This window comes from Xenopus tropicalis, chromosome 4 (genome assembly GCF_000004195.4).
Source record: "Xenopus tropicalis strain Nigerian chromosome 4, UCB_Xtro_10.0, whole genome shotgun sequence".
Classification (NCBI taxonomy): Eukaryota; Metazoa; Chordata; class Amphibia; order Anura; family Pipidae; genus Xenopus; species Xenopus tropicalis.
The window spans coordinates 12,194,889-12,207,503 of record NC_030680.2 but is presented as its reverse complement, the minus strand read 5'-3'; the positions used below and the strand labels follow the sequence as shown (position 1 = coordinate 12,207,503).

Here is a 12,615-nt window from a genome sequence, read left to right as displayed (position 1 = left end):
TACAGTGCCGCCGTTGTATTAGATACATATCATACTGGGGGGAAATATATACTCTGGTGGTTCTTAAAGGGCCACTACACCCCACTGAACTATGCTGCCAATAGTATTACTCTGTACAACCAATGAACATACTCGTTCCTGATAATACTATAAATGTAGCATTCCATTCATGTTCTCAAACCCAATATTGCACGACTCTTGGGCCATAGAACCACAATCAGAGAGGTTTAGGCCCATTTGCCACCCTAAGTTGACCAAAGTGGTGCCACATCCGCGGCCACCCCCCAGGCATCACTTTTCAGCTTTCTGTTAGAGTGTTATAACTCTACAAGCAGGTGATAGGAGGTGAATAATGGCTAATGGATTGCAAGAAAGACTGAAACTGCAGGAAGACCTTCATAGAATCTAGGGAGTAGATACACACAAAAGGGAAATAAGGTACAGTATAGTTGTTATTTCATTGTATGTTACACAAGGAAACTGGCTCAGTAGGGAGCACGTAATAAAGTAATGGCACCTAAAGCATCAAATATGGGGCACCAGTAAAGCCAACGACAAAAGCCTTCTCTCATTGCTTCGTAGGACCCCTTTCTATTGGCTGCAATGTGAAACTCTGTTAGAAGCCCATTGCCTGAAACTCTGTTCTGGAAATGGGTTTCTGGGTCCGACTGACTTGCTAGAATTTCTGTTATTGGTCAATCGTCTTCGAGTCCCCTAATCCATATATATTAGATGAGAAGCTGATAAATGAGGGATCCTGTTAATGCGCTTTCTTTCTGTTTCTACCAGTGAAATGTGGAGGCACTTATTACACCCCATCAAGGAACATCACTTCTCCTGGATACCCCAAGAATTACCCCCCTAATAGCAACTGTTCCTATATCATCACTGCTCCGGCTTCCCATAAGGTAAGGAGATACTCTCATCCAATATATAAATTAATTCTCTGATTTGATAGACATGCAATGATCCTGCCAGGAGAGGGAGGGCAAGATCCCAGTAGGGCCCAGCTTTGTGGTTACAGGAGTGTATAACTGAGCAGGGAAACATAAGAAGATGGATCCTGTTTCAGTGAATTAAGCTTTAGCCATTCTGCCTGGCCTTCATGGAGGCTGGAACAGCAGGGGGCGCCCTTGAAACACATTCATATTTTTTAATAGTGCTTATATCATGAAATCTAAAAAAAAACCAATAGTGTAAGTTGCACTGCTCCAGGGACAAATCCCTTCAGGTCTCTACCTGTTTACAGAATGTAAAAGCACCAGCCTCTGCTCAGACTTCTACTGTTCCTTCTGTCTTCTAGGTCTCACTGAGCAAGATCAGTTTCTATACACAAAATAGCCACACATGTAGCAATGATTACCTGTCTGTGTATGATGGGACTTCCACTAACGCACCCCTCCTGAAAACATTCTGTGGACCCCTGTTCACCCTTTCGGCCACCTCCACTGGTCAGAACATGTTCCTCAGGTTCATCAGTGATCAAACAGAGCAAGCGCCTGGCTTTGTGCTGACATACAGTTTTGGTGGGTATTGAGTAGCAACGTTATGATAAGTCTCTGGCCAACTCCATGTAACATTCTGCCACTTTACTGATCATCACCCAATCATGTATTTTCTATTTGCAGTGCCTATATCCTGAAATGCAACTTAGAATATGGATCCAATTCCCCTGGTGATTCAGATGTCATTCATATTGAATCCTAAACATCTTGGATATCTTAGCAAGCATTTATGTCCTTAGATGGTCGAGTAGAACATAGCAATTTTGAAATATGTGTTCAGAATGTCTTATTTCTCTTTAGAAATATAAGGGCAGGACTGCTGCTTACAATGGGGATCAGATCTGTGCCACTGTGACAGAATGCTCTGTTATACAGATAGCTAGAATCTCAGCCATAAAGCAGGGCAGGACTGCTGCTTATAATGGGGGGATCAGATAGGATCTGTGCCACTGTGACAGAATGCTCTGTTATACATATAGCTAGAATCTCAGCCATAAAGCAGGGCAGGACTGCTGCTTACAATGGGGGGGATCAGATAGGATCTGTGCCACTGTGACAGAATGCTCTGTTATACAGATAGCTAGAATCTCAGCCATAAAGCAGGGCAGGACTGCTGCTTACAATGGGGGGATCAGATAGGATCTGTGCCACTGTGACAGAATGCTCTGTTATACAGATAGCTAGAATCTCAGCCATAAAGCAGGGCAGGACTGCTGCTTACAATGGGGATCAGATAGGATCTGTGCCACTGTGACAGAATGCTCTGTTATACAGATAGCTAGAATCTCAGCCATAAAGCAGGGCAGGACTGCTGCTTACAATGGGGGGGGATCAGATAGGATCTGTGCCACTGTGACAGAATGCTCTGTTATACAGATAGCTAGAATCTCAGCCATAAAGCAGGGCAGGACTGCTGCTTACAATGGGGGGATCAGATAGGATCTGTGCCAGTAAGTAAATGTGTTATAAATATAAGTACAAAGCAGTACACATTCTTTTTATATAATATACATTGTTTTTATTTAATTGTGTGAATAAACCTCGTTTTGCCACTAAACTGATTATGTGCTTAGATTTGTGCCCAATTAAAACACACAAACATATTTTGGCCATTTAAACAATAGGGGGCTGCTACACAACTGAAAATGGTTAGTAAAATGTGAGACCCAAGGTCTTTTTTTTGGATCAAGGGACACTAACACCAAATATAAAATAGTTTTTTTTGGTTATTAGAGTGCATAATGTTACATTAAGTAAAAGTTCTTATAGAGCTTCTCCAGCAGAATCCTGCAGTGAAATTACATAGTCAAATCGGAAAAACGTTGAAAACAAAGTTGCAACTTTTTCCCCACAACTTTTAATGGGTTTGAGACATTTTTGCGTCTGACCCCAAAAAGCCGGTTAGTAAATGCCCCCCCCATAGTTTCTCAGGTGTCTCAGCAAAGCAAAACTCCAGTCCCCCCTCCCTGTTCCCCCAACCTTTCCCTGTCTCTCTAATAAGCAAACAGAGCCGCTCAATGTCACACAACAATGGAACGTTTATTGTATAAATCTGTCTCTTTACAAAAAGAGAAAAGATTTAATATTGTTGTCAGCCTTCTGTTTGAAGGGCGACTTCTATTTGATTTAGCATCAGATGCACTTACCAACGCTTGCAAGTGTTTTCTGAATTCCATATTTCTTTCCTTTGCTGCAGAGGAGGCTAGCCATCGGGGACCAGATGTTATTAAGATGTTATTGTGGGGCCCGAGGATGACAAATGGGCCCCTGTGCCCCTACCCCACCCCCCGATGGCTGCCTTGTAGCAGAATTAAGTGTAAAACAACTGTATTTTTCGGAGTCTATCTTGGAAACGTTTCCCCAACTCATCCGAGCGGCTTCTTCAGTTCAGATGGCAGGTAGGGAATTCCCCGGCACTTAAACCCTTGAGGGTAGAACAGTCACAGACATCCAATCCCAATGATTCCATTAAACGTATCCAGTTAGGGGTTGGCTGAAACTGACAGGGGTAAGAAGGTGACATCCAGTCACAGTGGTACCATGATTCCCATTGATGCGGGTGTTAATCCTTCGAAGTACATGCCTGGAAGTGTGAACTGTTGTGAAATCGCTGGGACTGCGCCCAATTTGACACGACCACAACTTTTTTTACCAGGCGACCAATTTTTCCGTGGCAAAACAATTTGGTAATTGCGAAATGCACAAATTCACTGCAAATCCATGTCTGCCGAACAACATTGCTCATCACTACTTGTCTTTGATTCAGTTTCCATAAAGGCCCAGTCTGGGGACCCACAAGTTCTCAGAGCTCCTTTTAGAGGTTTGTATTCCTTCTCTTCAGCCTCTGCATTGGGTGCCACAGTTTCGGCCCAATGGTATAAAGTCCAAATAACGCCAAGTTTATGTTCCAAAGGGCGGTGGGAACCAAACAGCAAGTACTGCTCTTTCAGTTCCCTTGAAGGTGCCCAGGGCTTTCTTTTCCACTTCTTCCATGTAACAGTTCAGTAGAACTGGAGACACAGGAAAACCCATAACACCACCATGTTTTTGTCCATAGAAAACTCCATTGTGCTTGAAGTAGGTGGTATTGAGACACAGGCCCAGTAAGGAACAAACTTGTTCTGGATTCAGCTTTGTTCTGCTGTATCAGCCCAATAGTGTCAAGTCCTAATGACGCCAAGTTGTATGTTCCAAAGGGCGGTGGGAATCAAAAAGCAAGTACTGCTCTTTCAGTTCCCTTGAAGGTGCCCAGGGCTTTCTTTTCCACTTTTTCCATGAACCAGTTCAGTAGAACTGGAGACACAGGCAAACCCATAACACCACCATGTTTTTGTCCATAGAAAACTCCATTGTGCTTGAAGTAGGTGGTATTGAGACACAGGCCCAGTAAGGAACAAACTTGTTCTGGATTCAGCTTTGTTCTGCTGTTGAGGGCGGTGTCTTTTTTCAGCCGTTTCCTCACTCTGCTTATCATCAACATACAATGGCGCTTTACAGTGCCGCTTTCTATAGCACAGCCAGCTGTCCCGGGCAGTTACTTGAATGTCCTGCAATGCCTCTCTCTCCCCTGCAGCCAAGGTAGAGGTTACTTGCTAGTTAGCCATTTGTCTCTCTGTCTCTTTTTATGTCCCGCTCGGACCTTCTTACTGATTTCTACAAGTTTCACTGATGTTGATTCCTGCTGCCTCTTTCTTTCCCTCTGGCTTGCGGATCAGTCATCAGGGCGGTATGCAGCAGTTTCACAGCAGTTCACACTTCCAGTCATGTACTTTGAAGGATTAACACCCTCATCAATAAGAATCATGGTACCACTGTGACTGGATCTCACCTTCTTACCCCTGTCAGTTTCAGCCAACCCCTAACTGAACAAGTTCAGTGGAACCATTGTGATTGGATGTCTGTGAGTGTACTACCCTCAAGGGTTCAAGTGCCGGGGAATTCCCTACCTGCCATCTGAACTGAAGAAGCCGCTCGGATGAGTTGGGGAAATGTTTCCAAGATGAACTGGGAAAAGTCCAGTTGCTTCAGACCTAATTCTACTATATAGAGCAGGTGTTACAGCTCGGCAGATGTTTTTGCGCCACCTGAGGAAGAGAAAAAGGATTTATCATATGAATTCAGTGTATTAGGTAAAATGTTGAAATAAATATATAAAGGACAAGGAATAATTCATTGTTGGGGTACCATTATCTTAGGTAACATTTTAGTCGGGTTCTCACATATATGGGGAATTTATAAATAGTTCGAGTTTGATTTTTTTTTTTTCACAATTTAAGATATTTTGCGCTCAAAGAACCTCAAATTGGAATTATGCCTCGAAAACTCAAATGTCTGTTATTTAAGTGCAAAAAACCTGAAAACTCCAATGTAAAACTTCACCATCTAAATGCGAGTGAGTTTATATAGAAGTAAATGGGAGTTGCCCTGGGCAAAGTCGTGCCATATTTTTTACAAATTAGTTAATTTGAGGTATTTGAGTTTTTTTTATGTGAAAGAGTTTTCCATATTAATAAATAAGAAGATAATTTGATATGTGAGTTTATTCAATGTAGAAGAACTAACCAATTCCCCAACAAATGAGCCAGTAATATATATAATGGGTACAGTAGGTAATATTATCCCTACCTCACACAAAGAACAGTGAGCTCAGAGAGCTCATCCAGATTAGCTCGGAGGGGGCTCCCTCCTCGCTCAGTTGTTCATCCTGGTTATAAAAGAGAGAAGATGAAAAATGAATATTTCACAGGGCAAATGAATACAAAGTTTGTAACAGTTTTCTTTTTCTGCTTACACTGTCACTGCTCTCCCCTGATGACTCCCCAGAATCAAAATAGGGCTCGAATGGGGGCATGTCCCTTCGGTTCTCCTGGTTAAGATAAGAAAACATTATTTTATGAGATCAACTCCGATCAGTACAGAATATGATAAAACAAATCTTTAACATTTCTTTCATTGCACTTTCATCCGTTCATTGATTATTTTCTGCTTACCTCACAGTGACAGGAATGGTCACTGTCACTGGATTCCTCCGATGATGTTGGCTGTTGAAAAGACAGGAAAAGGGGATTAAAAATAAAGTCAGTTACAATCTTTAGACGACAGTCTGCGTGTTGCAGTCTAACCCAACCTATAAAACTATTCCCATTAATTCAGCCCCACAGAACTACATTAACTCAGTTCCCTAGAGAAGATGCTAAAGTGAATGTTCTGTAGGGCGATCTGATGCCGGGATTGAAATTGTAATATAATTGTCTTTGCTGCTTACCCCAAAGAGTCTGATGGGCTGACACGGAGGCATGCCCCTTCGATTCTCCTGGTTAAGATAAGAAAACTCAGATCAGTACAGAATATGATAAAACAAATCTTTACAATGTCTTTAATTGCACTTTTCCGTTCATTGATTATTTTCTGCTTACCTTGCAGTGATAGCAATGGTGGAAGGGGAATGTTGACGAATGATGGTGTTCTTCCTGGATAAAACAGAGAGAAGATCAGAAACAAATATTTCACAGCGCAACTGAACGCAAAGTTTGTAAAAGGTATTTTTTCTGCTTACGTCATCTTGGCTCTTTTCAGGCTCCTGACAGTCCTAATGGGAATACAGAAAAAGGGGATTAAACTCAGTTCAGTTAAACTCCTTATTGCAGCGCAACACAACATATAAACGTAACATATTGTGCCCATTGCTGCTTACCTGCGGCAGAGCGTCGCCTGCTCCCTCCTAGTTTTGGCGAAAAAAAGAATAATATTGTGTTAATTTAGCCCCATAAATCATTCTGAGATAAAACTTGTATAAAGGAAAGTAATATAATACTGAGTGGCGCCATTTTCACAATATGTCTCCCTTCCCTTTTACTTACCTGACAGGTGTTAATGTCAGTGGGAGTCTCAGCTGGTTCCTCCTGGTTAAGAAATAGAAAAGGCCCAGATCAGATCAATTCAATGTAGTAATGAGGATTTTGAGACAGGGTATAAATATGACAAAGGGACACGGTAGGAATGACATTAATATGGCTGCTAAAGTGTAAGAGAGCAGAAACAATTATTCCTTCTTACCTGGCGAGTCTGAGCCCCGGGTGTTTCTGGGCGCTCCTGGGTAAGAAAGGGAAATGAAAAAGATGAGCGAGGTTGTATGATTTCTGTTGTAAATAAGCCGATTGGCTGATAAGTGACTTTGATTTGTACTTATCCCTCTCTATTAGCCTAAAGGTCCCCATACACGGGCCGACTATAGTTGCCGATATGGGTCCCTTGGACTGATTCGGCAGCTAATCGGCCCGTGTATGGGCAGAACAGAGCGGCCAGCCTGACCGATATCTGGCCTGAAATTGGCCAGATCTCGATCGGCCAGGTTAGAAAATCCAGTCGGATCGGGGACCGTATCGGCTCGTTGATGCGGTCCCCGAACCGACTGCCCCATAACCACAAATGTAATCTGATCGTTTGGATCGGATTATTTTTTTTTAAGTTCCTTGCTACCCGATATTGCCCACCCATAGGTGGGGATACCGGGTGAAGATCCACTTGCTTGGCGACATCGCCAAGCGAGCGGATCTTATAGTGTATGGGCACCTTTATGCTTACCTCAATCTCCTCGCCAGGCTCAGCAATCTGCTCTGGTTCCTCCTGATGAAGAGCGATACGATTAGTTATGGGATCAACTTACTATAGTTCTGTAGCTCATTATCATTAATTAACTCAGTTTCAGCAAATAAAATAGTTCCTTTACTACTTACCTGGCAGATGTTGGTCTCAGGGGTCGGCGGCTCTGGGCAGATGTCAATGCCACATCCAACCGACGGAACCTGATTAAGAGAGGAAAATAAATCAGATTCACACATTTCTGGATTTTTCACCAAAAACCTCAATCCTCATTTTCACAAGAATTTCCATGTGCTTACAAACAATACAAATCATGGAAACCCCTTGAGCCAAATATTCAATAAAGGCTACAATTTGCCCAGCGCGGCTCCCACTGACAGCTTTTAGATTGCGTCATTTTCTATTAGGGTCTTTACACTTGGTAAATCACAGAAATATTGTGTAATTAGTAAAATACTCAATTTTTAGGGCTAAAAAGGTGCGATTCATAAAAACAAACAATAATGTAGGGTGTCAACTCCTTTTCTGCTTACCAGGCAGGTGGTGGTCTCCGGAAGAGCCTGGGAATGAGATAAACAAAGTGATGTTATTTTATAGAATTAACGGCCTATCATCTATCAAGATCTATATAAGGCACAAAATGACTAAAGATATGTTTAGTACTGGGGGAAAAAGTGCTTTTGAGAAGATATCATTCATGTGTATAAATAAATGCAGTCTGTACATGAATTTATTCTGATATGAATTCAAAGGGGAAGGGGCTGTCTCTTGCCAGGGAACCAAACATATTGAAAAGGGTTTCAGCCAATAATAATCTATTATATATATTGATATGTTATAGAATGTGCCAGATATGGTTTGTGGTAATGAATGATTTTGTAGATTTAGATATAAAAGTGGGAAAGTAGAAATGATGGGGGAATGGGGTCAGTAGTGAATATACCAGTAAATTCTCAGCGTTATTAAGGGCCTGTGACAAAGTCACATATAAATCTATAGGTCAGTAAATAATAAGGTTTCAGTAACACAAATAACCAGGAAAGTTGTGTTTTTTACATTTGGCCAAATTGCTGCTTACCACAATGATGTCGCCGGCGGGTTCGTCTTGGTGGTTCTAGGAAGGATAAAATCATGTTTTATTACAAGAATAAACGAGCAAAAATGGCCAAAAATAATAGTAAATGAAATGGCTGGAAAAGCACAAATAGTGAGCAAAGTGTGATCATTATATTGTGTTAACCAGTTCCTCCCTGCTTACCACGACGACCACATCGGCTTCATCTTTTTCAATCTAGGAAGAATAAAAACACATTTTATTACAAAAATTAATGAGAAAAAGGCAAACAGATTGTAAATGCAATGGCTGGAATAGGGCAAATAGTAACGTGGGAATTTTATATTGGGTTAACCAGTTATTCTCTGCTTACCGCAAGAAATTCTCTCGGGGGCTTATTCCGTTTTTTCTAGTGATGAATAAAAAAAGGTTTTATTATCAAAGGAAATGAGCAAATAGGCAAAGTAGAATGAATTCAGCAATACAATAGGGCGAGCAGATCCCTTGGGAATTCAGGGACACGTCTGAAACTGCAATCAGTGCCGCCCTGCAACATGGATTTATTAGACGTGTCCCTGAATTTTCAAGTGATCTGGTCTCCCTACAATAATATATATATATGTATAGGATCCCTTATACGAAAACCCGTTATCCAGAAAGAAACAGTACCTGTACTTGATCCCAACTAAGAAATAATTACCCCTTATTGGGGGCAGAACAGCCCTATTGGGTTTATTTAATGGTTAAATGATTCCCTTTTCTCTGTAATAATAAAACAGTACCTGTACTTGATCCCAACTAAGAAATAATTACCCCTTATTGGGGCAGAACAGCCCTATTGGGTTTATTTCATGGTTAAATGATTCCCTTTTCTCTGTAATAATAAAACAGTACCTGTACTTGATCCCAAGTAAGATATAATTACCCCTTATTGGGGCAGAACAGCCCTATTGGGTTTATTTCATGGTTAAAGCCTCAGGTCCCGAGCATTCTGGATAACGGGTCCTATACCTGTATATAGCAAGGCTATGAATAGCACTATATGAGTGATATTAGAGTAAAAAGAATAAAGTACTTACCCTCGGCACGCAAGGCAAAAACGAAAGTAAACGCCGAAACATTTTCTCTCACTTTCTCTCTATGGAGACAAACAGAAATATCCCTTTAGTTACAGTAATTAGTGAGTGAAAAATGAGTGAAACTGTCAAAAAAATTGCTGTGTGGGTCAGAAACACGACGCGCAACATTTCTTTTCATGTCCGTCAATTTTTTTTGACAAATTGTTTCCGAATTTTTGTGCCATTTCGAAAAAACAATACACCAAAGCCCCCACAGCGCCAGTATTAAACTGATTCGTTATTATTATCTCTTATTCCTGCTAACGTTGGCACCAACACCCCTAGAGCTCCACCTACCTCAGTCACCTGATCAAGAATGAGCCAGTTTGGCCGCTGCTTGGGCACTTTGACTGTGACATTGTGACATCACAACGACATCACTCACAACAAACTCTAATTACATTGACTCCAACCTTTCTGAGGTTCAAACCATTGTGACATCACACGTGCAACTGGGGCCTGGGAATGTGGGTTACACACATATAGTTACATAGGGTTGGAATAACAATGTCACGTGACCAGCCCCAGCTGGGAATGGGTGTCATGTTACAGATGGCAGTTGAAATGGCAGATCTGTATTCCTGCACAGGCAGCGATGGGTTAATGTCTGTATAATAAATCCCATTGACTTAACATTGAGGCCGACTGTGAGGGATTGTAGCGCAGAGAGGGAATTGGTTAGAAACGTGAAATTTACCACATTTGAAGAGGTTTGCAACCTGTGTCAGAAGATACCCCGCACAAGGGTATAAGTTTTACCCCCGGGGCAAGAGTGGTCCCCAAATTAGCCCCATTGACTTATAATGGGGATTGTGGCAAATAACTAGTTTGTTGTAGACCCATGAATGAGGTGTCAAACCGTGCGGCTTATTTGGGAATGGGGTGCTATGACATTTCTGAGGGGAGGTAATTGCCCCAGCAGGGGGCAATTAACCACCGTTTGTCGTAGACCCATGAATGAGGTGTCAAACCGTGCGGCTTATTTGGGAATGGGGTGTTATGACTTTTCTAAGGGGAGGGAGGTTAATTGCCCCAGCAGGGGGCAATTAACCACCGTTTGTCGTAGACCCATGAATGAGGTGTCAAACCGTGCGGCTTATTTGGGAATGGGGTGTTATGACTTTTCTAAGGGGAGGGAGGTTAATTGCCCCAGCAGGGGGCAATTAACCACCGTTTGTCGTAGACCCATGAATGAGGTGTCAAACCGTGCGGCTTATTCGGGAATGGGGTGTTATGACTTTTCTAAGGGGAGGGAGGTTAATTGCCCCAGCAGGGGGCAATTAACCACCGTTTGTCGTAGACCCATGAATGAGGTGTCAAACCGTGCGGCTTATTCGGGAATGGGGTGCTATGACATTTCTGAAGGGTGGGCGGTTAATAGCCCCAGCAGGAGGCAATTCTCCACCCATAGACTTAAGATTGAGACCAACTTTGACTGAGTACCGCAAAGTTTGTCGTAGACCCATGAATGAGGTGTCAAACCGCACGGCTTATTTGGGAATGGGGTGCTATGACTTTTCTAGAGGGTGGGAGGTTAATTGCCCCAGCAGGGGGCAATTAACCACTGTTTGTTGTAGACCCATGAATGAGGTGTCAAACCTTGCGGCTTATTCGGGAATGGGGTGCTATGACATTTCTGAGAGGTTGGCGGTTAATTGCCCCAGCAGGGGGCAATTAACCACCGTTTGTTGTAGACCCATGAATTAGGTGTCAAACCGTGCGGCTTATTCAGGAATGGGGTGCTATGACTTTTCTGAGGGGTGGACGGTTAATATCCCCTGCAGGGGGCAATTAACCACCGTTTGAAGTAGACCCATGTATGAGGTGTCAAACCGTGCGGCTTATTCGGGAATGGGGTGCGATGACTTTCCTGAGGGGTGGGCTGTTAATTGCCCCAGCAGGGGGCAATTAAGCACCGTTTGTCGTAGACCCATGAATGAGGTGTCAAACCATGCGGCTTATTCGGGTATGGGGTGCTATGACTTTTCTGAGGGGTGGGCGGTTAATTGCCCCAGCAGGGGGCAATTAACCACCGTTTGTCATAGACCCATGAATGAGGTGTCAAACCGTGTGGCTTATTCAGGAATGGGGTGCTATGACATTTCTGAGGGGTGGACGGTTAATTGCCCCTGCAGGGGGGCAATTAACCACCGTTTGTTGAAGACCCATGAATGAGGTGTCAAACCGTGTTGGCTTATTTGGGAATGGGGTGTTATGACATTTCTTAGGGGTGGGCGGTTAATTTCCCCAGCAGGGGGCAATTAACCACCGTTTGTCATAGACCCATGAATGAGGTGTCAAACCGTGTGGCTTATTCGGGAATGGGGTGCTATGACCTTTCTGAGGGGTGGACGGTTAATTGCCCCTGCAGGGGGGCAATTAACCACCGTTTGTTGAAGACCCATGAATGAGGTGTCAAACCGTGTTGGCTTATTTGGGAATGGGGTGTTATGACATTTCTTAGGGGTGGGCGGTTAATTGCCCCAGCAGGGGGCAATTAACCACCGTTTGTTGAAGACCCATGAATGAGGTGTCAAACCGTGTGGCTTATTCGGGAATGGGGTGCTATGACCTTTCTGAGGGGTGGACGGTTAATTGCCCCTGCAGGGGGGCAATTAACCACCGTTTGTTGAAGACCCATGAATGAGGTGTCAAACCATGTTGGCTTATTTGGGAATGGGGTGTTATGACATTTCTTAGGGGTGGGCGGTTAATTGCCCCAGCAGGGGGCAATTAACCACCGTTTGTCATAGACCCATGAATGAGGTGTCAAACCGTGTGGCTTATTCGGGAATGGGGTGCTATGACCTTTCTGAGGGGTGGACGGTTAATTGCC

The 12,615-nt window shown here is 43.1% G+C and overlaps 1 protein-coding gene and 2 long non-coding RNA genes across 4 annotated transcripts in view; 1 reads left to right on the top strand and 2 right to left on the bottom strand.

The window, feature by feature from the left end:
- The window catches only part of LOC100496293 (embryonic protein UVS.2-like), a 32,922-nt gene extending 30,858 nt beyond the window's left edge, over nucleotides 1-2,064 (top strand). For both annotated transcript variants that reach the window (XM_031900462.1, XM_031900463.1), the window contains 3 exons: nucleotides 790-908; nucleotides 1,304-1,526; nucleotides 1,629-2,064. In XM_031900462.1, the coding sequence (XP_031756322.1) occupies nucleotides 790-908; nucleotides 1,304-1,526; nucleotides 1,629-1,642 (356 nt within the window). In that variant the 3' untranslated portion in view covers nucleotides 1,643-2,064. The remainder of the gene's footprint in view (nucleotides 1-789; nucleotides 909-1,303; nucleotides 1,527-1,628) is intronic.
- A 2,988-nt stretch (nucleotides 2,065-5,052) lies between these two features.
- Nucleotides 5,053-5,838, bottom strand: LOC116410261. The gene is made up of 3 exons (XR_004222215.1): nucleotides 5,797-5,838; nucleotides 5,631-5,709; nucleotides 5,053-5,089 (listed from the first exon to the last, which is right to left on the bottom strand). It is a non-coding gene; the product is annotated as an uncharacterized LOC116410261 (long non-coding RNA).
- A 2,886-nt stretch (nucleotides 5,839-8,724) lies between these two features.
- On the bottom strand, nucleotides 8,725-10,333 carry LOC116410269. Its single transcript, XR_004222223.1, has 3 exons — nucleotides 9,741-10,333; nucleotides 9,035-9,070; nucleotides 8,725-8,898 (listed from the first exon to the last, which is right to left on the bottom strand). It is a non-coding gene; the product is annotated as an uncharacterized LOC116410269 (long non-coding RNA).
- Between the last annotated feature and the right edge of the window lie 2,282 nt (nucleotides 10,334-12,615).